The sequence below is a fragment of the Paramisgurnus dabryanus genome, chromosome 6 (genome assembly GCF_030506205.2).
Source record: "Paramisgurnus dabryanus chromosome 6, PD_genome_1.1, whole genome shotgun sequence".
Taxonomy (NCBI): Eukaryota; Metazoa; Chordata; class Actinopteri; order Cypriniformes; family Cobitidae; genus Paramisgurnus; species Paramisgurnus dabryanus.
Window position 1 is genome coordinate 48,344,248 of NC_133342.1, and position 27,267 is coordinate 48,371,514.

A 27,267-nucleotide genomic window follows, 5' to 3' on the forward strand; every position below is an offset into this window, starting at 1 on the left:
AACCATCCAAACACATATACCAAATAAAGAAAATAATGATGTTTTTAGAAATGAAATAGGTGCACTTTTCTATCCTCTCCAACAAGTTAGAGAGGACAAGATATTTAAGTCTTTGTTCACACATAAGTTATATCCCGAGTTATTAAGTAGAATAGTTTTAAATTGCAATTTTATTTCAGTGAGGACCAAAATGAATCAAAATTCTTCTCTCCCATATTTTTGATAGTGGCTCATATTCTGTAACCATTGGATTTTTTGACTGGTAGGCTACTGGAAATCCTAAAGAGCCTCGTCTGACTGTCTCTGATTTGATGTAGCCTAGTCACGCTTCTGCCCCTGGTGCTTGGGTCGCTCGAGTCCTACTACAGCGGAGGATTTGCTCATTAATATTAATTACGTGACTTGACGTTTACCCTGTAGCGCTATCTGATTGGTAGAACGGATGAGTGATGTATGTGGGCGCTAGACAGCTGGCCAATCAGAGAACCCGCTAGTGTTAAAGTCGTGGCTGATGTATTTTAATAAGGTGTCGTGACTGGACGCTCTAGTGCTCACCAGTAGGACTCAACTCATCTTCACGAGCTAAGCATTTACCATAGTAGAGTTGGTAAAGAGCGAGGTAAGGCGCCCGTCCTTCATTCATTGGTCGCTTTTCAGCCTCGCAGGGAAATGAGTGCGGGTGCGCTGCGGAGCGATTAATGCGCGCTTGCCTTGGAGAGCAAGACTTCTCCAGGTTAAAATCGCTTGACTTGCAGATGTGTTTGTCAATAGCAAGGTTTTTAGCATTAACAACAGGATTAAGACATTAAGTTGTAAGGCGGCTGTTCCCAGCTCAGGTGAAGCAGGATAACGGTAAGTCTTTATGAATAATGTCAATAAACGACAGGCCAACGCGCGCGGCGGGCCGAGGCGATAGAATATAGCGCGTATGCATCTACATCTCTTATAATAAATAACCTTCATCCTGATCTTTTACATCGGCCTGAATAAATCTCACCACGTTCCTTAGATCCAAGACGTTTACATCCATAATATAATTCGTATGTACCTTGAATGCATCCTTAAAAACATACGACCTCAAATGCATTTTAGCAACAGTACCAATAATAAAAGTAAGTAATGTGACCCGTTATTCAGCAATGTCCTTGACAATCTGTGCTTGCGGACACAACCATCGCGCAATGTTTGTGTCTGTATACTGTAGGTGGATGCGCGTATTTCGCCCTCTATAGCGCAGACTCCTCAGCATCAGCACCATCATGGGGAACAGGGGCATGGAGGATCTCATCCCGCTGGTGAACCGGCTGCAGGACGCCTTCAGCTCCATCGGACAGAGCTGTAACCTGGACCTGCCGCAGATCGCAGTGGTGGGCGGACAGAGCGCCGGTAAAAGCTCCGTGCTCGAGAACTTTGTGGGCAAGTGAGTGAAGTGCGTTCATTCATGAACATGAAGATAAACATCAACCAATGAATGACTTGATTTGTTTTACAGACCTGATTTATTTTAAATGTAAAACTGTTATGATAATAACTCAATGTTAAAATAATATTCGTTTCCAGCTGATGGCCAATGTAACACTACTGTGTACTATGCAATATAATATCGTTCATTAAAAGCAAAACAGCATTGCTAAAATGTCATTTCATTAAAAATTCACTCCTGTCACAGTCATGTTATTCAATTAAGTAAAAACTTCATTACAGTGATTAGACCAAATGTAGAAAAAAAAGGAAATTAATTATTATATTCCCTGAAAATTAACTCGATACTGTAAGCTTGTGTTCGGTTCGGTTTATTTTCAGGAATATATGGCCTCTCGGCCCAAAATTCCACAAATATCATACCATGGCGGACAATCTCTTTTTCATTCCTTGATATATATACAGTGCCAATCGCCATGCATACACAGAATCACACATACTTGAGACATCTTTGTGGACATCACCTACAAGAGTAAATTCACTTAAATATTTCTCACGTAGATCTATGTACAAAGGACAAACATACAAAAAGTGCTTCTCATCTTCTATCACAGAAATTTTTGTTAAATTACAATAATGACAGATTCTTTCTGCAACTGGTGTATTACTCCATCTGCCCGTTTCTATAGCTAGCTGATGACCTGAGCATCTAAACAGGAGCAATGACTGTACCAGTTGCACGTTACACACAGATGTAATGTAGCTCTCTTGTATTAACAAAGACTTGCATTGTGAGTACATGTTTAGTTTGTTATTTTCTAAAACTGCTGCATACCACGCCTCATGTGCTTTTTCTTTCAATCTTTGATTCAAAACTGCCGTAAATATTCTTATATCACCTACACTTTGGGCCTCCCAAGCAGCAGAAAAACCATAAAAATTCAATAATACTTTAATAACCCAAGTTTTTCTGCCTACTTTATCCAATTCCAATAGCATATTGTAAAAATTTTTGGGATAACGATAATCAAGCAGAGACACTAATTTTACCCAATACATAATACACCTTTTCATATAACATGTGGACAATGCAAATCTTCCTAAGTCACCCAAAACAGCTACATTGCTTACACTTGAACTAATACACAGAAGTTTTTTACAAAAAGATACTTGAACATTCTCAATACATTCTACTGGCTCATAGCCCAAGATTTCACTTTTTTTTATAAGCTTGTGTTTATTATGCTTTGAGAAGACTGTTGATTAACATCGGAGCGGACACACTTTAGTTCATCAGAAGAGAAGAACAAATGCTGTTTAATTCATTGGCCTGCCCAGCATAGCAGACAGAATATCACAGATTACAGATACAGGGATATTTTGATAAGGTTCAAGCAAAGGTATTTGGAGGAACATAAGCACACGCAGTTGTCTTTAACAACATGTGTAGACATTGCTGTTGTATGTTGCCGTTTTGAGGCATTGTAATGAATAAGCAATGGTGATTTGTGTTTCAGGGATTTTCTGCCTCGTGGGTCTGGCATTGTCACCCGGAGACCTCTTGTTTTGCAGCTGATTAGTGCTAACACAGGTAAACTCATATTACGTACTATACCTACTTGCCTTTTTACCTATAACCATGTATGTGAAGAAGCACAAAAAGTAATTCTTGCGCAAGCTTGATCTACACTGGTGGTGCCCACAGCTGAATGAGCCATTTAATAAATAATGGTACAAAAACATCCTCCGCGAGCAACTTCTCTCAACCATACAAGCACAGTTTGGTGATGAGCAATGCCTTTTTCAGCATGATGGAGCATCGTGCCATCAGGCAAAGTGATCAGGGAACCAGGTCTGGTTCTTGATGGAGATTTGGAGGCCCTAGGCAAAATTTTGAAATTTTGGGTCCATGGCCAAACCCCTGAGACCTTAATCCCATTGAGAACTTGTGCTCAATCCTCAAACAAACCCCCACAATTTCTCTCTCCAAGCTCTGATTATGCAAGAATGAGCTGCCATCAGTCAGCAGTTGATTGACAGCTGCATGCCAGGGGTGAATTGCAGAGAAGGCAAAGAAAAGGGGTCAACAACACTGCAAAAATTGACCATGTGTATGAACTTAATGTAGTTGTCAATAAAAACCTTTGACACTTATACAACGCTTGTTATGATACTTCAGTTTACCATAATATCAAAACACTGAAGGAGCAGACTTTGTGAAAATAAATTCTCAAAACTTTTTTCCACAGCTTCATGTGAACCTTGTTATTAGGTGAACAGATAGACAAGATAGACAGACACATACATAAATACATATTAGGTAAGATACAAGTCCTTTATTAATCTTATGTGGGGAAATTGGTTCGCATGGGTAGCTGAATAAAAGCATACAAAAATATAGACATATATACTACAAAAAAAAGACTTTACCATGTACAGATATAAACAAATATATTTTATTATAAACTTCATAGAATGTACATGATATTTAAAGTACAGTAGAAATACATAATATATAGAAAATATCGTCTCGATATCTTTAATATTGACTGAGTAAGATCATGTCAAAGATGAAACTCTGAAGCTCTTCATCTCATCATTACATTATGAGACTAGTCTGGATTTCACACATATTAACCATTTTAGTTATTCAATTATGTCTACACATTACTAGAATATACTGCATTTATAGTTTATAGTAATGCAATGAAAATGAAATCATTGAAGTAAATTGTGATTGCATATTTAAATAGGAAATGTGAGCTAACAGTGTGGACAACCAGTTACAATGATCTCTTAAACTTTTAAGATGTCGCTCTAGGGCAGTGGGTCTTAAACTGGGGGGCATGAGATGTTGCCAGGTGGACATAAAATACATAAATTCAGTGTAATTACACCTCAGAAAAACAGCACTACATTTTATAATGTAATATTCTTTGTTGGCATTTCAATGTAAAAGTGAAAGTGAGTGGGAGTATTTGAATGATATATTCATGAACAAATCTAACATTTGTGTTTTATTAGTTAAAATAGATTATACTGTATGTGTTGCTTATATTTCAGATTTGAAAAGGTTTGCATTCTTGTCATATTACTGCATCCTGTATGGATTTGTTTCTGTGTCTTCTTGACTCTACAGAATGGGCTGAGTTTCTGCACTGCAAAGGGAAGAAGTTCACTGATTTTGATGAAGTCCGTCAGGAGATTGAGGCCGAGACAGATCGTATCACTGGGGCAAATAAGGGCATTTCTCCCGTTCCCATCAATTTAAGGGTGTTTTCCCCTCATGGTACGGATCTCATCATTAACTTAGCACTGTTTTATTTTATTTACAAACCCAATGTTCAAGACAGATACTTATCAAGCATCCTGCATGTACACATCATATGGCTAAAGCTTAAGTTACATTATCCTTAATCTAAGAAAGCATACAGGTTATACAGATCGATACTGATATCTTATTTAACATACAGTAGGCTATGTTGTTACTGGTAAGTAATCTTTATCATCTGTCACCTTGCATTTGTGCAGTGTTGAATCTGACGCTCATCGACCTGCCCGGCATCACTAAAGTGCCAGTGGGTGATCAGCCAGCCGACATTGAACAGCAGATACGTGAAATGATCATGCAGTTCATCTGTCGAGAGAGCTGTCTCATCCTGGCTGTAACTCCTGCCAATACAGACCTGGCAAACTCTGATGCTCTTAAACTGGCCAAAGACGTGGATCCACAGGGTCAGTGTCCTTTAAATCAAATATAAATCCCTCCAAACCTCTTCTAAATATCCTGAAATAGATCAGACAATCATCTCTCATGTCATATCATCTTATAAAGGACCCATGGACATTTAAACATTTTTAATCCTCCTTATAAAGTGGTATTTTGATGAGAAGTTTCTTGGCATCAGTGCTCTAGAGGCATTACTTCACTTATATGATGTTCATCATCTTAGGCCTGAGGACAATTGGTGTGATCACTAAACTTGATCTCATGGATGAAGGTACAGATGCTCGAGAGGTTTTAGACAACAAACTTCTTCCACTCCGGAGAGGTGAGAAATCCTTCCTTCCTCATGTCTCTCCTTGAATTAGTCCTGTTGACTTCAGCTATTATAGATTGTTTTTGTGTGTATTTGTATTATTTTCCATAATCTTTATATTTCCTGAAAACTTAAGTCACGTCCACAGATGTTTTTTCACATATTCCTTTAACAGTGATCCAAACTCTTTTCTAAAGTCTTACAAACGATATACAGTAATACAATACAGTGCTTTTGGCCTTAATAGCTATTTCAATAGCTAGAGTATAAGTTACAGTATGAGTAAAAATGTAAAGACTGAGTGATTTAAAACCTTTGAACAGTAGTGTTAGTGCATTGAATGACCATACAATAAAAGAAAATATTAAACATTATTATAAACATGTACAGTTAATCATGATCCGGAATTGGAGAGGGGTCATAAATGAGTATGAATATTTTTAAATATTAGTACACATGTGCTATGTTAGATTTATAAAGGGCACCTATAAATTCAATTATATAGTCATGAAAGCGCTGTAGTCCTGCATGCGTTTTGACCAGTGAGTTTTTCCTCAAATGAACTCTCTCTGTCCATCATTTAGGATATATTGGGGTGGTGAACCGCAGTCAAAAGGACATAGACGGGAAGAAGGACATTAAAGCCGCTCTGGAAGCCGAAAGGAAATTTTTTTTCTCTCATCCGGCCTACAGACACATGGCTGACAGGATGGGCACCCCGCATCTGCAGAAAGCCCTCAATCAGGTACCACAGTATAGTACACCACAAAACACAACAAGGACTTACTAGTGCAAGATGAAACTTTAACAAATTCAGCCTGATATAGACAAGAGACAGGGCTGAATGTGACCATGATAACATCATAATTTACAATATTTAACAACATGTTTTATTGCATATATTGCTGCATTTTGTCATTTTTAAAAGTGTAAATAAAAATAGAAATAAAACAGCTAAAACTATAGCAACAAATAAAAGATTATATGTGAATAATAGACACAAATAACACATTCATAAGACCAAAATATGCTCATCAGAAATACCCAAAATAATTTTATTTTGACATCATACACAACTACCATAAACAGTAATATTATTAATATTATGCAGGTTTTCTGCTTCATTGGCGTTTCTTTAAAGATGCATATTTAGGCTGCTGTCATTAAGAACATGTTAATAATATAGTTATGAGTAGAAACTACTTCCTCACTTATTGTTTTGCTGCAATGTCTTATGGGACTTTAAGTGGGTTAGGTTTGTGCAAGTCTGCATTAGTTTCATACTCGATATCAAGAACACATCCAGCTACTTCCATGCGTTCTCTGTTCTTGTGTTCCCGAGTATTGGAACCAGACTTTGACGGCTGATGATGATGTAGAGCGAGGACACGAAGACACAAAATCACATAAGATCACATATTGAGAAAAGGCCCAAGTCAGCAGTAAAGGATTGTTTCAGATTGGCACCAAGGACCACCTTCTTCATAGATGCCAGACAAGAGAAGTGATGCTTGAGTGCTGTAGGCATGACACAAAACAACAATCTGGCACAGGACTGCACATAAGAGGGAAATTAATTGGCCTTAACTGATGAAGAGAGGGGAAAATAAAGATATATCTGAGACGTTAACAAGAGGGTAGAGTCAGAGAGTGACCAAACAACCAAAACACAAGAGAAACATCAAACTAAACCAGCTATGTAATAAGTTGTCTGTGTCAGTGGTGCAATGGATATGCCATTCATCTTACATTACTGTCTGTTACCTATGAACTGCATTTCCCAGGATCCTTCAGTACTGATCAAAACCACAGCTTATCAACACCTCTGTCACATTAACACACTTGTCAGGACTGTTTAAAACTACACACCTCACCCTTACTCAATTTAAAGGCTGTATCCTCCGGAGGTCACATCCGAAGGCTGCATACATCATCAAGGCTGTCTAATTTCAGTAAAACAAGTAGGACCAGGGACAGACTATCTGTGCGTTCTGGAAAAGTCCAGAACAGCCATTCAACCAAGGGCCGTCACCCGGCCGTGGGCAAAAAAAGGTCTAATAACACAATAGGGACAGCCAACAGCAGGGGCACTAATATGATTACTTATATGCTGCTACGTGTAAAAAAAAACGAGGAATAAGAGTCGGCCAACTAGCCGTGATTGGTCCCCGGATTCCCGGAATTCGCAGGCCTGAGCATCCGTAGCCTGGTCATGATGAGGGACAGACAGAGTTAAATTTACACCAGAGAGAGGTCCTGGTAAGTGCCAGTAGTACACCAGAGAGAGGTCCTGGCAGCAGGGTAAGTGCCAGTAGTAGCAGGACACATTATCATAAAATACTTGATATAAAAATAATTAAACTCGCGTGACAATTTATGTAATGAGGAACGACTTAGAGAGAGACATGATGTGAGTGTGTGCCTGTGTTTGTGTGTGTGTGTGTGTGTGTGTGAGAGAGAGAGAGAGAGAGAGAGAGAGAGAGAAAGAGAGAGAGGTGCGGGCAGGATTGAACAGTGGAAACATAAAACAATACATACGCCGTAATTTTGTTCATACATCATTCAAACTGCAAAGTGTTTGCTTATATTTGTGTACAGTCGCAATAAAACAAAACATTGTGCTTTTGTCAAACTGTAAACTCTTGTCAAACTGTAACCTACAACTGTAAAATGCTATAGCATATAGAGAGTAGTACATCACCGCCTGCAGTAGCACATCACTGCCTGTAGTACATCACCACCTGTAGTACATCACTGCCTGTAGTACTTCACTGCCTGTAGTACATCACTGCCTGTAGTACATCACCGCCTGCAGTACATCACTGCCTGTAGTACATCACTGCCTGTAGTACATCACCGCATGTAGTATTACATCACCGCCTGCAGTACATCACTGCCTGTAGTACGTCACCACCTGTAGTACATCACGCCTGTAGTACATCACCGCCTGCAGTACATCACGCCTGTAGTACACCACTGCCTTTAGTACACCACCGCCTGTAGTACATCACCGCCTGTAGTACATCACGCCTGTAGTACATCACCGCCTGCAGTACATCACCACCTGTAGTACATCACGCCTGCAGTACATCACGCCTGTAGTACACCACTGCCTTTAGTACACCACCGCCTGTAGTACATCACCGCCTGCAGTACATCACCGCCTGTAGTACATCAACGCCTGCAGTACATAACCACCTGTAGTACATCACGCCTGCAGTACATCATGCCTGTAGTACATCAAAGCCTGCAGTACATTACAGCCTGTAGTACATCACTGCCTGTAGTACGTCACACCTGTAGTACTACATCACCGCCTGCAGTACATTGCCGCCTGTAGTACATCACTGCCTGTAGTGCGTCACCGCCTGTAGTAGTACATTAGTACATTACCGCTTGTAGTAATACATCACCGCCTGCAGTACATCACTGCCTGTAGACCATCACCGCCTGTAGTAATACATCACCGCCTGCAGTACATCACTGCCTGTAGTACATCACTGCCTGTAGTACATCACCGCATGTAGTATTACATCACCGCCTGCAGTACATCACTGCCTGTAGTACGTCACCACCTGTAGTACATCACGCCTGTAGTACATCACCGCCTGCAGTACATCACGCCTGTAGTACACCACTGCCTTTAGTACACCACCGCCTGTAGTACATCACTGCCTGTAGTACATCACGCCTGTAGTACATCACCGCCTGCAGTACATCACCACCTGTAGTACATCACGCCTGCAGTACATCACGCCTGTAGTACACCACTGCCTTTAGTACACCACCGCCTGTAGTACATCACCGCCTGCAGTACATCACCGCCTGTAGTACATCAACGCCTGCAGTACATAACCACCTGTAGTACATCACGCCTGCAGTACATCACGCCTGTAGTACATCAACGCCTGCAGTACATTACAGCCTGTAGTACATCACTGCCTGTAGTACGTCACACCTGTAGTACTACATCACCGCCTGCAGTACATTGCCGCCTGTAGTACATCACTGCCTGTAGTGCGTCACCGCCTGTAGTAGTACATTAGTACATTACCGCTTGTAGTACATCACTGCCTGTAGTACATCACTGCCTGCAGTACATCACCACCTGTAGTACATCACGCCTGCAGAACATCACCGCCTGTAGTACATCACGCCTGTAGTACATCACCGCCTGTAGTACATCACTGCCTGCAGTACATTACCGCCTGTAGTACATCACCGCCTGTAGTACATCACTGCCTGTAGTAGTACATCAGCGCCTGCAGTACATAACCGCCTATAGTACATTACCGCCTGTAGTACATCACCGCCTGTAGTACATCACCTCCTGTAGTAGTACATTACCACCTGTAGTACATCACTGCCTGTAGTACATCACTGCCTGTAGTACATCACCGCCTGTAGTAATACATCTCCGCCTGTAGTAATACATCACCGCCTGTAGTACATCACTGCCTGTAGTACATCACTGCCTGTAGTACATCACTGCCTGTAGTACATCACTGCCTGTAGTACATCACCGCATGTAGTAATACATCACCGCCTGCAGTACATTACTGCCTGTAGTACATCACTGCCTGTAGTACGTCACCACCTGTAGTAGTACATCACCACCTGTAGTAGTACATCACCGCCTGCAGTACATTTCTGCCTGTAGTACATCACTGCCTGTAGTACATCTCCTCCTGTAGTATATCACTGCCTGTAGTACATCTCCTCCTGTAGTACATCACTGCCTGTAGTAAATCACTGCCCTTAGTTCATCACCGCCTGTAGTAGTACATCACCGCCTGCAGTACTTTACCACCTGTAGTACATCACTGCCTGTAGTACAGTGCGCCTGCAGTAGATCAACGCCTGTAATAAATCACCGCCTGTAGTACATCACCGCCTGTAGTACATCACCACCTGTAGTACATCACCGCCGTGTACATCACCACCTGAAGTACATCACGCCTGCAGAACATCACCGCCTGCAGTACATCACCGCCTGTAGTACATCACCGCATGCAGTACATCACCGCCTGTAGTACATCACTGCCTGCAGTACATCACCACCTGTAGTACATCACGCCTGTAGTACATCAACGCCTGCAGTACATCACGCCTGTAGTACACCACTGCCTTTAGTACACCACCTCCTGTAGTACATCACTGCCTGTAGTACATCACGCCTGTAGTACATCACCGCCTGCAGTACATTACCGCTTGTAGTACATCACTGCCTGAAGTACATCTCCTTCTGTAGTACATCACTGCCTTTAGTAGTACATCACCGCCTGCAGTACATTACCGCTTCTAGTAGATCACTGCTTGTAGTAGATCACTGCCTGTAGTATGTCACCGCCTGTAGTAGTACATCACCACCTGCAGTACATTACCGCCTGCAGTACATTACCGCCTGTAGTACATCACTGCCTGTAGTACATCATCGCCTGTAGTACATCACCGCCTGTAGTACATCACCGCCTGTAGTACATCACCGCCTGTAGTACATCACCGCCTGTAGTACATCACCACCTGCAGTACATCACTGCCTGTAGTACATCACGCCTGCAGTACATCACCGCCTGTAGTACATCACCGCCTGCAGAACATCACCGCCTGTAATACATCACCGCCTGCAGTACATCACCGCCTGTAGTACATCACGCCTGCAGTACATCACGCCTGTAGTACATCACCGCCTGCAGTACATTTCAGCCTGTAGTACATCACTGCCTGTAGTACGTCACACCAGTAGTACTACATCACCGCCTGCAGTACATTACTGCCTGTAGTACATCACCGCCTGCAGTACATTACAGCCTGTAGTACATCACTGCCTGTAGTACGTCACACCTGTAGTACTACATCACCGCCTGCAGTACATTACCGCCTGTAGTACATCACTGCCTGTAGTACATAACCGCCTGCAGTACATTACCACCTGTAGTACATCACCGCCTGCAGTACATTACCGCCTGTAGTACATCACCGCCTGCAGTACATTACCACCTGTAGTACATCACTGCCTGTAGTACATTACCGCCTGTAGTACATCACTGCCTGTAGTACATCACTGCCTTTAGTACACCACTGCCTTTAGTACACCACCGCCTGTAGTACATTACCACCTGTAGTACATCACCGCCTGCAGTACATCACTGCCTGTAGTACATCTTCTCCTGTAGTACATCACTGCCTTTAGTACATCACTGCCTGTAGTACATCACTGCCTGTAGTACATTACCACCTGTAGTACATCACCGCCTGCAGTACATTACCGTCTGTAGTACATCTCCTCCTGTAGTACATCACTGCCTTTAGCACATCACTTCTTGTAGTAGTACGTCACCGCCTGTAGTACATCACCGCCTGCAGTACATTACCGCCTGTAGTACATCACTGCCTGTAGTACATCACCGCCTGTAGTACATCACCGCCTGTAGTACATCACCGCCTCTAGTACATCACCGCCTGCAGTACATCACTGCCTGTAGTACATCACGCCTGCAGTACATCACCGCCTGTAGTACATCACCGCCTGCAGTACATCACCACCTGTAGTACATCACGCCTGCAGAACATCACCGCCTGTAATACATCACCGCCTGCAGTACATCACCGCCTGTAGTACATCACGCCTGCAGTACATCACGCCTGTAGTACATCACCGCCTGCAGTACATAACAGCCTGTAGTACATCACTGCCTGTAGTACGTCACACCTGTAGTACTACATCACCGCCTGCAGTACATTACCGCCTGTAGTACATCACTGCCTGTAGTACATCACCGCCTGCAGTACATTACCACCTGTAGTACATCACCGCCTGCAGTACATTACCGCCTGTAGTACATCACCGCCTGCAGTACATTACCACCTGTAGTACATCACTGCCTGTAGTACATTACCGCCTGTAGTACATCACTGCCTGTAGTACATCACTGCCTGTAGTACATCTCCTCCTGTAGTACATCACTGCATTTAGTACACCACTGCCTTTAGTACACCACCGCCTGTAGTACATTACCACCTGTAGTACATCACCGCCTGCAGTACATCACTGCCTGTAGTACATCTCCTCCTGTAGTACATCATTGCCTTTAGTACATCACTGCCTGTAGTACATCACTGCCTGTAGTACATTACCACCTGTAGTACATCACCGCCTGCAGTACATCACTGCCTGTAGTACATCTCCTCCTGTAGTACATCACCGCCTGTAGTAGTACATCACCGCCTGCAGTACATTACCGCCAGTAGTACATCACTGCCTGTAGTACATTGCGCCTGCAGTAGATCAACCCCTGTAGTACATCACCGCCTGTAGTACATCACCACCTGCAGTACGTCACCGCCTGTAGTACATCACCGCCTGCAGTACATCACCACCTGTAGTACATCACGCCTGCAGAACATCACCGCCTGTAGTACATCACGCCTGCAGAACATCACCGCCTGCAGTACATCACTGCCTGTAGTACATCACGCCTGCAGTACATCACACCTGTAGTACTACATCACCACCAGCAGTACATTGCCGCCTGTAGTACATCACTGCCTGTAGTGCGTCACCGCCTGTAATAGTACATTAGTACATTACCGCTTGTAGTACATCACTGCCTGTAGTACATCTCCTTCTGTAGTACATCACTGCCTTAAGTACATCACTGCCTGTAGTAGTACATCACCGCCTGCAGTACATTACCGCCTGTAGTACATCACTGCCTGTAGTACATCTCCTCCTGTAGTACATCACTGCCTTTAGTACATCACCGCCTGTAGTAGTACATCACCGCCTGCAGTACATCACGCCTGTAGTACATCACCGCCTGCAGTACATTACTGCCTGTAGTACATCACTGCCTGTAGTACATCTCCTCCTGTAGTACATCACTGCCTGTAGTACATCTCCTCCTGTAGTACATCACTGCCTGTAGTACATCTCCTCCTGTAGTACATCACTGCCTTTAGTACATCACCGCCTGCAGTACATTACCGCTTGTAGTACATCACTGCCTGTAGTACATTGCGCCTGCAGTAGATCAATGCCTGTAGTACATCACCGCCTGCAGTACATTACCACCTGTAGTACATCACTGCCTGCAGTACATTACCACCTGTAGTACATCACCGCCTGCAGTACATCACCGCCTTTAGTACATCACCGCCTGTAGTACATCACCGCCTGCAGTACATTACCACCTGTAGTACATCACCGCCTGCAGTACATCACCACCTGTAGTACATCACCGCCTGCAGTACATTACCACCTGTAGTACATCACCGCCTGTAGTACATCACCGCCTGCAGTACATCACGCCTGTAGTACATCACCGCCTGCAGTACATTACAGCCTGTAGTACATCACTGCCTGTAGTACGTCACACCTGTAGTACTACATCACCGCCTGCAGTACATTACCGCCTGTAGTACATCACTGCCTGTAGTACATCACCGCCTGCAGTACATTACCACCTGTAGTACATCACCGCCTGCAGTACATCACCGCCTGCAGTACATCACGCCTGTAGTACATCACCGCCTGCAGTAAATTACCACCTGTAGTACATCACCGCCTGCAGTACATCACCGCCTGTAGTACTTCACCGCCTGCAGTACATTACCACCTGTAGTACATCACCGCCTGCAGTACATCACCGCCTGTAGTACATCAACGCCTGCAGTACATCACCGCCTGCAGTACATCACCGCCTGCAGTACATTACCACCTGTAGTACATCACTGCCTGTAGTACATCACTGCCTGTAGTACATCACCGCCTGCAGTACATTACCACCTGTAGTACATCACCGCCTGCAGTACATTACCGCCTGTAGTACATCACCGCCTGCAGTAAATTACCACCTGTAGTACATCACTGCCTGTAGTACATTACCGCCTGTAGTACATCACTGCCTGTAGTACATCACTGCCTGTAGTACATCTCCTCCTGTAGTACATCACTGCATTTAGTACACCACTGCCTTTAGTACACCACCGCCTGTAGTACATTACCACCTGTAGTACATCACCGCCTGCAGTACATCACTGCCTGTAGTACATCTCCTCCTGTAGTACATCATTGCCTTTAGTACATCACTGCCTGTAGTACATCACTGCCTGTAGTACATTACCACCTGTAGTACATCACCGCCTGCAGTACATCACTGCCTGTAGTACATCTCCTCCTGTAGTACATCACCGCCTGTAGTAGTACATCACCGCCTGCAGTACATTACCGCCAGTAGTACATCACTGCCTGTAGTACATTGCGCCTGCAGTAGATCAACCCCTGTAGTACATCACCGCCTGTAGTACATCACCACCTGCAGTACGTCACCGCCTGTAGTACATCACCGCCTGCAGTACATCACCACCTGTAGTACATCACGCCTGCAGAACATCACCGCCTGTAGTACATCACGCCTGCAGAACATCACCGCCTGCAGTACATCACTGCCTGTAGTACATCACGCCTGCAGTACATCACACCTGTAGTACTACATCACCACCAGCAGTACATTGCCGCCTGTAGTACATCACTGCCTGTAGTGCGTCACCGCCTGTAATAGTACATTAGTACATTACCGCTTGTAGTACATCACTGCCTGTAGTACATCTCCTTCTGTAGTACATCACTGCCTTAAGTACATCACTGCCTGTAGTAGTACATCACCGCCTGCAGTACATTACCGCCTGTAGTACATCACTGCCTGTAGTACATCTCCTCCTGTAGTACATCACTGCCTTTAGTACATCACCGCCTGTAGTAGTACATCACCGCCTGCAGTACATCACGCCTGTAGTACATCACCGCCTGCAGTACATTACTGCCTGTAGTACATCACTGCCTGTAGTACATCTCCTCCTGTAGTACATCACTGCCTGTAGTACATCTCCTCCTGTAGTACATCACTGCCTTTAGTACATCACCGCCTGCAGTACATTACCGCTTGTAGTACATCACTGCCTGTAGTACATTGCGCCTGCAGTAGATCAATGCCTGTAGTACATCACCGCCTGCAGTACATTACCACCTGTAGTACATCACTGCCTGCAGTACATTACCACCTGTAGTACATCACCGCCTGCAGTACATCACCGCCTTTAGTACATCACCGCCTGTAGTACATCACCGCCTGCAGTACATTACCACCTGTAGTACATCACCGCCTGCAGTACATCACCACCTGTAGTACATCACCGCCTGCAGTACATTACCACCTGTAGTACATCACCGCCTGTAGTACATCACCGCCTGCAGTACATCACGCCTGTAGTACATCACCGCCTGCAGTACATTACAGCCTGTAGTACATCACTGCCTGTAGTACGTCACACCTGTAGTACTACATCACCGCCTGCAGTACATTACCGCCTGTAGTACATCACTGCCTGTAGTACATCACCGCCTGCAGTACATTACCACCTGTAGTACATCACCGCCTGCAGTACATCACCGCCTGCAGTACATCACGCCTGTAGTACATCACCGCCTGCAGTAAATTACCACCTGTAGTACATCACCGCCTGCAGTACATCACCGCCTGTAGTACTTCACCGCCTGCAGTACATTACCACCTGTAGTACATCACCGCCTGCAGTACATCACCGCCTGTAGTACATCAACGCCTGCAGTACATCACCGCCTGCAGTACATCACCGCCTGCAGTACATTACCACCTGTAGTACATCACTGCCTGTAGTACATCACTGCCTGTAGTACATCACCGCCTGCAGTACATTACCACCTGTAGTACATCACCGCCTGCAGTACATCACCGCCTGTAGTACATCACCGCCTGCAGTACATCACGCCTGTAGTACATCACCGCCTGCAGTACATTACAGCCTGTAGTACATCACTGCCTGTAGTACGTCACACCTGTAGTACTACATCACCGCCTGCAGTACATTACCACCTGTAGTACATCACCGCCTGTAGTACATCACCGCCTGCAGTACATCACGCCTGTAGTACATCACCGCCTGCAGTAAATTACCACCTGTAGTACATCACCGCCTGCAGTACATCACCGCCTGTAGTACATCACTGCCTGCAGTACATTACCACCTGTAGTACATCACCGCCTGCAGTACATCACCGCCTGTAGTACATCACCGCCTGCAGTACATCACCGCCTGTAGTACATCACCGCCTGCAGTACATTACCACCTGTAGTACATCACTGCCTGTAGTACATCACTGCCTGTAGTACATCACCGCCTGCAGTAAATTACCACCTGTAGTACATCACCGCCTGCAGTACATCACCGCCTGCAGTACATTACCACCTGTAGTACATCACCGCCTGCAGTACATTACCGCCTGTAGTACATCACCGCCTGCAGTACATCACCGCCTGTAGTACATCACCGCTTGCAGTACATTACCACCTGTAGTACATCACCGCCTGCAGTACATTACCACCTGTAGTACATCACCGCCTGCAGTACATTACCACCTGTAGTACATCACCGCCTGCAGTACATTACCACCTGTAGTACATCACCGCCTGCAGTACATTACCACCTGTAGTACATCACTGCCTGTAGTACATCACTGCCTGTAGTACATCACTGCCTGTAGTACATCACCGCCTGCAGTACATCACGCCTGTAGTACATCACCGCCTGCAGTACATTACAGCCTGTACTACATCACGCCTGCAGTACATCACTGCCTGTAGTACATCACCGCCTGCAGTACATCACGCCTGTAGTACATCACCGCCTGCAGTACATTACAGCCTGTAGTAAATCACGCCTGCAGTACATCACTGCCTGTAGTACATCACCGCCTGCAGTACATCACGCCTGTAGTACATCACTGCCTGTAGTACATCACTGCCTGTAGTACATCACTGCCTGTAGTACATCACTGCCTGTAGTACATCACTGCCTGTAGTACATCTCCTCCTGTAGTACATCACTGCCTTTAGTACACCACTGCCTTTAGTACATCACTGCCTGTAGTACATCTCCTCCTGTAGTACATCACTGCCTTTAGTACACCACTGCCTTTAGTACATCACTGCCTGTAGTACATCTCCTCCTGTAGTACATCACTGCCTGTAGTACATCACTGCCTGTAGTACATCACTGCCTGTAGTACATCACTGCCTGTAGTACATCTCCTCCCGTAGTACATCACTGCCTTTAGTACACCACTGCCTTTAGTACATCACTGCCTGTAGTACATCTCCTCCTGTAGTACATCACTGCCTTTAGTACATCACTGCCTGTAGTACATTACCACCTGTAGTACATCACCGCCTGCAGTACATTACAGCCCGTAGTACATCACTGCCTGTAGTACGTCACACCTGTAGTACTACATCACCGCCTGCAGTACATTACCGCCTGTAGTACATCACTGCCTGTAGTACATCACCGCCTGCAGTACATTACCACCTGTAGTACATCACCGCCTGCAGTACATTACCGCCTGTAGTACATCACCGCCTGCAGTACATTACCACCTGTAGTACATCACTGCCTGTAGTACATTACCGCCTGTAGTACATCACTGCCTGTAGTACATCTCCTCCTGTAGTACACCACTGCCTTTAGTACACCACCGCCTGTAGTACATTACCACCTGTAGTACATCACCGCCTGCAGTACATCACTGCCTGTAGTACATCTCCTCCTGTAGTACATCACTGCCTTTAGTACATCACTGCCTGTAGTACATCACTGCCTGTAGTACATTACCACCTGTAGTACATCACCGCCTGCAGTATATCACTGCCTGTAGTACATCTCCTCCTGTAGTACATCACTGCCTTTGGTATACCACTGCCTTTAGTACACCACCGCCTGTAGTACATCACTGCCTGTAGTACATCACTGCCTGTAGTAGTACATCACCGCCTGTAGTACATCACCGGCTGTAGTAGTACATCACCGCCTCCAGTACATTACCGCCAGTAGTACATCACTGCCTGTAGTACATTGCGCCTGCAGTAGATCAATGCCTGTAGTACATCACCACCTGCAGTACGTCAACGCCTGTAGTACATCACCGCCTGCAGTACATCACCACCTGTAGTACATCACGCCTGCAGAACATCACCGCCTGTAGAACATCACGCCTGCAGAACATCACCGCCTGCAGTACATCACTGCCTGTAGTACATCACGCCTGCAGTACATCACACCTGTAGTACTACATCACCGCCAGCAGTACATTGCCGCCTGTAGTACATCACTGCCTGTAGTACATCTCCTTCTGTAGTACATCACTGCCTGTAGTAGTACATCACCGCCTGCAGTACATTACCGCCTGTAGTACATCACTGCCTGTAGTACATCTCCTCCTGTAGTACATCACTGCCTGTAGTACTTCTCCTCCTGTAGTACATCACTGCCTTTAGTACATCACCGCCTGTAGTAGTACATCACCGCCTGCAGTACATCACGCCTGTAGTACATCACCGCCTGCAGTACATTACCGCCTGTAGTACATCACTGCCTGTAGTACATCTCCTCCTGTAGTACATCACTTCCTGTAGTACATCTCCTCCTGTAGTACATCACTGCCTTTAGTACATCACCGCCTGTAGTAGTACATCACCGCCTGCAGTACATTACCGCTTGTAGTACATCACTGCCTGTAGTACATTGCGCCTGCAGTAGATCAATGCCTGTAGTACATCACCGCCTGTAGTACATCACCGCCTGTAGTACATCACCGCCTGCAGTGCGTCACCGCCTGTAGTACGTCACCGCCTGTAGTACATCACCGCCTGCAGTACATCACCACCTGTAGTACATCACGCCTGCAGAACATCACCGCCTGCAGTACATTACCACCTGTAGTACATCACTGCCTGCAGTACATTACCACCTGTAGTACATCACCGCCTGCAGTACATCACCGCCTGTAGTACATCACCGCCTTTAGTACATCACCGCCTGCAGTACATTACCACCTGTAGTACATCACCGCCTGCAGTACATTACCAACTGTAGTACATCACCGCCTGCAGTACATTACCACCTGTAGTACATCACCGCCTGCAGTACATCACCGCCTGTAGTACATCACCGCCTGCAGTACATCACGCCTGTAGTACATCACCGCCTGCAGTACATTACAGCCTGTAGTACATCACTGCCTGTAGTACGTCACACCTGTAGTACTACATCACCGCCTGCAGTACATTACCACCTGTAGTACATCACTGCCTGTAGTACATCACCGCCTGCAGTACATTACCACCTGTAGTACATCACCGCCTGTTGTACATCACCGCCTGCAGTACATCACGCCTGTAGTACATCACCGCTTGCAGTACATTACCACCTGTAGTACATCACCGCCTGCAGTACATCACCGCCTGTAGTACATCACCGCCTGCAGTACATTACCACCTGTAGTACATCACCGCCTGCAGTACATCACCGCCTGTAGTACATCACCGCCTGCAGTACATCACCGCCTGTAGTACATCACCGCCTGCAGTACATTACCACCTGTAGTACATCACTGCCTGTAGTACATCACTGCCTGTAGTAGATCACCGCCTGCAGTACATTACCACCTGTAGTACATCACCGCCTGCAGTACATTACCACCTGTAGTACATCACCGCCTGCAGTACATTACCACCTGTAGTACATCACTGCCTGTAGTACATCACTGCCTGTAGTAGATCACCGCCTGCAGTACATTACCACCTGTAGTACATCACCGCCTGCAGTACATTACCGCCTGTAGTACATCACCGCCTGCAGTACATCACCGCCTGTAGTACATCACCGCTTGCAGTACATTACCACCTGTAGTACATCACCGCCTGCAGTACATTACCACCTGTAGTACATCACCGCCTGCAGTACATTACCACCTGTAGTACATCACTGCCTGTAGTACATCACTGCCTGTAGTACATCACTGCCTGTAGTACATCACCGCCTGCAGTACATCACGCCTGTAGTACATCACCGCCTGCAGTACATTACAGCCTGTACTACATCACGCCTGCAGTACATCACTGCCTGTAGTACATCACCGCCTGCAGTACATCACGCCTGTAGTACATCACCGCCTGCAGTACATTACAGCCTGTAGTACATCACGCCTGCAGTACATCACTGCCTGTAGTACATCACCGCCTGCAGTACATCACGCCTGTAGTACATCACTGCCTGTAGTACATCACTGCCTGTAGTACATCACTGCCTGTAGTACATCTCCTCCTGTAGTACATCACTGCCTTTAGTACACCACTGCCTTTAGTACATCACTGCCTGTAGTACATCACCGCCTGCAGTACATCACGCCTGTAGTACATCACCGCCTGCAGTACATTACAGCCTGTACTACATCACGCCTGCAGTACATCACTGCCTGTAGTACATCACCGCCTGCAGTACATCACGCCTGTAGTACATCACCGCCTGCAGTACATCACCGCCTGTAGTACATCACCGCCTGCAGTACATCACGCCTGTAGTACATCACTGCCTGCAGTACATTACCGCCTGTAGTACATCACTGCCTGTAGTACATCACCGCCTGCAGTACATTACCACCTGTAGTACATCACTGCCTGCAGTACATTACCACCTGTAGTACATCACCGCCTGCAGTACATCACCGCCTGTAGTACATCACCGCCTGTAGTACATCACCGCCTGCAGTACATCACCGCCTGCAGTACATTACCACCTGTAGTACATCACCGCCTGCAGTACATCACCGCCTGTAATACATCACCGCCTGCAGTACATTACCACCTGTAGTACATCACCGCCTGCAGTACATCACCGCCTGTAGTACATCACCGCCTGCAGTACATCACGCCTGTAGTACATCACCGCCTGCAGTACATTACAGCCTGTAGTACATCACTGCCTGTAGTACGTCACACCTGTAGTACTACATCACCGCCTGCAGTACATTACCACCTGTAGTACATCACTGCCTGTAGTACATCACCGCCTGCAGTACATTACCACCTGTAGTACATCACCGCCTGTTGTACATCACCGCCTGCAGTACATCACGCCTGTAGTACATCACCGCTTGCAGTACATTACCACCTGTAGTACATCACCGCCTGCAGTACATCACCGCCTGTAGTACATCACCGCCTGCAGTACATTACCACCTGTAGTACATCACCGCCTGCAGTACATCACCGCCTGTAGTACATCACCCCCTGCAGTACATCACCGCCTGTAGTACATCACCGCCTGCAGTACATCACCGCCTGCAGTACATTACCACCTGTAGTACATCACTGCCTGTAGTACATCACTGCCTGTAGTACATCACCGCCTGCAGTACATTACCACCTGTAGTACATCACCGCCTGCAGTACATTACCGCCTGTAGTACATCACCGCCTGCAGTACATCACCGCCTGTAGTACATCACCGCTTGCAGTACATTACCACCTGTAGTACATCACCGCCTGCAGTACATTACCACCTGTAGTACATCACCGCCTGCAGTACATTACCACCTGTAGTACATCACTGCCTGTAGTACATCACTGCCTGTAGTACATCACTGCCTGTAGTACATCACCGCCTGCAGTACATTACTGCCTGTAGTACATCACCGCCTGCAGTACATCACGCCTGTAGTACATCACCGCCTGCAGTACATTACAGCCTGTACTACATCACGCCTGCAGTACATCACTGCCTGTAGTACATCACCGCCTGCAGTACATCACGCCTGTAGTATATCACCGCCTGCAGTACATTACAGCCTGTAGTACATCACGCCTGCAGTACATCACTGCCTGTAGTACATCACGCCTGTAGTACATCACTGCCTGTAGTACATCACCGCCTGCAGTACATTACCGCCTGTAGTACATCACCGCCTGCAGTACATCACCGCCTGCAGTACATTACCACCTGTAGTACATCTCCTCCTGTAGTACATCACCGCGTGCAGTACATCACGCCTGTAGTACATCACCGCCTGCAGTACATTACAGCCTGTAGTACATCACGCCTGCAGTACATCACGCCTGTAGTACATCACCGCCTGCAGTACATCACTGCCTGTAGTACATCACCGCCTGCAGTACATCACCGCCTGCAGTACATCACCGCCTGTAGTACATCACCGCCTGCAGTACATTACCGCCTGTAGTACATCACTGCCTGTAGTACATCACTGCCTGTAGTACATCACTGCCTGTAGTACACCACTGCCTTTAGTACATCACTGCCTGTAGTACATCTCCTCCTGTAGTACATCACTGCCTTTAGTACACCACTGCCTTTAGTACATCACTGCCTGTAGTACATCTCCTCCTGTAGTACATCACTGCCTTTAGTACACCACTGCCTTTTGTACACCACCGCCTGCAGTACATTACCACCTGTAGTACATCAGTTTTATATCATTTTTTATGCTATGGCAGTTTTTTTGCAGTAAATTTAATATATGTTAAAAAAAATCTTTCATGTTAATGAGAAGTAAAGTCAACAATAATGTTGTGTTTGGGAAAAAAGCCTCAGAATTCTGTCTATTTTAAATTATAACAGTTTTATCTAGCATTTGCAAATGCGTTTACAACGTGTCTTTACTTAAGTATGGATGTAATAGACATCTATGTGTTTGTGTTTCTATAGCAACTGACCAATCACATCCGGGATACTCTACCAGCATTCCGCAGTAAACTCCAATCACAACTGCTTTCCCTGGACAAAGAGGCTGAGGAATATCGGCACTACCGACCCGATGATCCCTCACGCAAGACCAAAGCTTTGCTTCAGTTAGTTATTCACTTGATATTATACTGTCCTGTTCTGTTTTAATCTCACACAGTCAAATACAAACCTTACATTTAAACAATTATAACCCAACCAATAGACCATTTACAAGAAAACATGTCAGACGCACTTAGAGGGTTTTGCATGTGAGCTCCTCATATACATTATGTACTGAACTCTTACTAGATCAAGTGTGTGATTCATGTGAAATATACTGTACAGTCCCCTTCACTAATATTGACACCCTTAATAAATTTGAAAAAAAATGTCTTTATCGTTTAACCTTTTGATCTTTGTTAAATATATTATTAATAATACAAAAGAGGACCACAGTTATTGGCCCCCTTTTAGTCAATACTTTGTGTTGTCTCCCTTTGCCAAGATAAACAGCTCTGAGTCTTCTCCTATAATGGCTGATGAGGTTGGCAAGGGATCTGAGATCATTCTTCCATACAGAATCTCTTCAGATCCTTTAGATTTCCAGGTCCAGGCTGGTGGACTCTCCCCTTTTCAGTTCACCCCACTGGTTTTCTTTGGGATTGGGATTTTAACACTGGGATGGCCAGGGCAAGACAATTTTTGGGTTGATTTTGAATTTGTATGTTTTGGATCATTGCCTGTTGGAAGATTCAACCATGGCTTTTTTTTTAACTTTTTGGCAGAGGCAATAAGATGTTCATTTATAGTCTCCCTGTAGTCAAGAATTTTCTCAGTGAAAACTCATCTTTGAGCATTAAACGTTTTACCTGTTGCAGTATTTCCTTCATGCTTTAAAACAGCTTAAATCTAACTCTACACCCTTGAAATTTTTACTATGCATATTGTTCATAGTTGCAACATTAACGATAGGCAACAGAGGCGGATAAGTAGAAAAAGAAAAGTTTTATTTAACAAAATAATATATTTAACAAAAGATGCAGAAAAAACACAGGCCCAGCACTAACTAGGACCTAACAATATGCAAATTAGTCTTTGCTTCTACTCAATCGCACAACCCAGACCATACATATGACTCTGCGAAATAGTCCCTGTCTCCAGTCTTTGCACCACCTCGGACCATAGATATATATGTAAATAGATGCGTCATTTGTCAGTTTCATTGATGAGTTTGCATAAGTGAACTTAGCGTTTGCAGCACTAATGTTTAAGCACTGATGTTAACACATTACAGCACTCACACAATCGTTTCAGCACCCAGTCTATGGTGCATTCATACATATTTTCTATAACTCAGATGATGAATTTGCACATGGCTTGTCTTAAAGCATAAGCATAAAACACCACCTAGACATATAAACAACATTTAAAACATGATTTCCACGATTGATTTTTGATAAAGTCCATGATGCCGTGTATGCTTAACAAGCCCCAAAACAAGACCCACCACCATATTTAACTGTGGCCATGAGGTACTTCCCCATATGGGTTCCTCTTCATGTGCCACGGTGTCCACGGGGTTTTAAAAAGTATTAAAAAGTGATAAATCAAAATTGTCAAATTTAGGGCCATTAAAAGTGTTAAATTTGGTCTCAGAGGTATTATTTTTTTCCAAAATAGGTATTATTTTTTCAGACTATCAGGTGTCCTATTCTGATTGAAATTCTAACTGCGTTCGCGTTAGTTTGTTTAAATATGGGCTTTAGCATATCTGGGCACATAATCAAAGATCTTTCGTCTCTGTGATGTGATCAAAACCTGTAGTGGAGCCAAATCACGTTCCTCTCTCCACTGTAAGCGTTCTGTAATCACTACGCACCGGATCCACTCCGGGTTTTCTGACTATATCACGTTGAGGTAAAACTTTATTTCAGCTAGCATGGTCAAACTTATAATGCAGGAAGGCTCCGATGTTTTGAAGATCGATAAAGGAGTAAAAGACCAGTGGAGATTGACTTGGCTTAGCGAAATGTTGAAGATTGGCAAGCCTTTCAGTTCGTGGGCTAAGAAAATCAAACAGCCAGGTAACTTGCGTGTCTTTGCACAATATGACTAACTTTAGGGGTCCTGTATTTTGGGGGTAAATGATTTCTCACGTACGCGATCATCCGCGTCACGTTTTTTAATGCTATGCTGATCTAGCCAGTGGCTGATACAACGGGTTTGTTAAACTCGTGGGTAAACTTCATGTGGTGCCACAAGAACCAAGAGGCAGATGACATCCAAATCCCGTGAGAGTGATTGACGAAGAATCATAAGAGGAGACTGCTTCCGAAATGCTCTCGCGGGACTTTGATGTCATTCACCTGTCGGTTCTTGCAGTTGCATTTGCATGTGGTCACAAAAACGTAACATTTGTACATATATTTAAGCACAGCAGTTTAAAAACAAGTGATTTTAAGTAGGGCTGAACGATACATCGATTTTTCATCGTCATCGCGATATGAACTCACGCGATGAACACATCGCAACAGACAGCCTTGACGCGATGAATGAAGGGAAAACGGGAAGCGCACGTAATAAACGTTTGACCTATCACGTTTAGTCCTGAAGACATGGTTTGCGCGTTCATGCTATCAGGCCAATCAGGGGAACCCCCAAGTCAGCTACGCTCAGATTGATTTGTGAGGTGTCAGTTGCGACGCTGTGCCTGTTAGCAAAAACGATGGCGGAGGAAGGAGAGAAGAGTGAGGAAAATGTGTTGTCAGACGAAGACCTTGTGGTGAAAAGGAACAGCACTTCAGCTATATCATGGAATTATTTTGGATTTAGGAGAGATGACGGCGCAAACACAGGTACCGTGGAAGCGGTGATTCACATATTGCGTCTATTGCCCGCTCAAGTTCATTGTTTCAAATGTATCTGCGCTCTGGAAGTGCCGCGGTCTTTTCAGAATGACACAAGCGCAGCGTGCAGGTCATGTGACAATAACCTACGTGTCTAGCGTTTTCCACGCGTTTTTAGGCGCGACATGTGAATGGCCCCTAAAACATGAAAAATAAAAAAAATTTATCGCAACTCACATCGTCATCGCACATCGCAACTTTTCCTCACATCGTGCAGCCCTAATTTTAAGCCATTCAAACACAAACAACAGTGCTAAATGCGTCCGCTGTTTTTGTGTCAGATGAGCACGCAAGCCGCGCATGCGTTTCTCATTGAGCTTGTGAGTATTTTTGCCGCTTTATTGGCCTTAAATAACACATATGCCTCAAAAATCCCATCTTTGCAAATCTCCTCATATAAACACGATCATTTAGGTCTTAGGAGAAAAGTAAACAGCAGAAACATTGCGCTTAAAATAGCACATCAGCGCTGCCTCTATTGTAACATAATATTTTGTTGATAAAGGTACAGTCATTTAATTTACATCTGTCACTTTACAACTATGGTTACAGACATCCTGTGCGAATTGTACACGAGTTTGACTCGAGTTGCTCGTTCAGGGTTTATATTCAGACATAACGTTACTGTATTAGAGCTGTGACTGTAAGCTGTTGTGTGAACAGAACAGACCCTGGATTATTCGTTTGTGTGTACTGAATAATATGATATGAAAAAGTTGTATTTGTTCACATTAGTAAATGCATTAACATGAACAAACAATGAAAAATATAGAGTATATAATCATTAATTAATTCTTGTTTATGTCATAACAGTAATTGACGGTAGTTCATGGTGCATTCACTAATGTTAACAGTTTCAACTTTGATTAAAAAAATATTAGTAAATGCTAAAATAAATACATTTACAATTAATAAATAATTAATAAAAGATTCATTAAAGGTGGTGATATTCATGTTTTCTTTGTATATAGTGAGTTATTTAGCTGTTTTGCCTTCATCTAAAATGCCCTGCAAACTACAGCTACCTATATATAACACAGGAGACTTTAATATGGAATTTATGGCAAAAAAATTCTCCTTAAAATGCTATTGGTCTCGCCTACATAAAGTCTTAGGTAAAGGAATATGACTTGGCCTGAAAAATATTTCAGTCAGAAGATTTTTTTTCACTTTAATCCATGTCTATTCTTTTTTGTATGTTATATATGTCAAAATCCGTGTAAATAATAGAAACGTCGCTGATCAAACCCTTGCAATTCAGTGTCGTGATGGTTTTAAAAAAT

General features: G+C 44.6%; 1 protein-coding gene across 2 annotated transcripts in view; it reads left to right on the forward strand.

Moving 5' to 3' along the window:
- The first annotated feature begins 485 nt into the window (after positions 1–485).
- LOC135758081 (dynamin-3) overlaps positions 486–27,267 on the forward strand; it is a 53,886-nt gene continuing 27,104 nt past the window's right edge. The window contains exons 1-8 of one of the 2 annotated variants that reach the window (XM_065272928.2): positions 486–619; positions 1,205–1,420; positions 2,940–3,013; positions 4,562–4,711; positions 4,954–5,157; positions 5,376–5,474; positions 6,047–6,207; positions 23,061–23,203. In XM_065272928.2, coding sequence (XP_065129000.1) covers positions 1,260–1,420; positions 2,940–3,013; positions 4,562–4,711; positions 4,954–5,157; positions 5,376–5,474; positions 6,047–6,207; positions 23,061–23,203 — 992 coding nt within the window. In that variant the 5' untranslated portion in view covers positions 486–619; positions 1,205–1,259. Of the gene's footprint in view, positions 620–641; positions 853–1,204; positions 1,421–2,939; positions 3,014–4,561; positions 4,712–4,953; positions 5,158–5,375; positions 5,475–6,046; positions 6,208–23,060; positions 23,204–27,267 lie in introns of those variants that run through there. The other variant, XM_065272927.2, reaches the window with a different exon arrangement.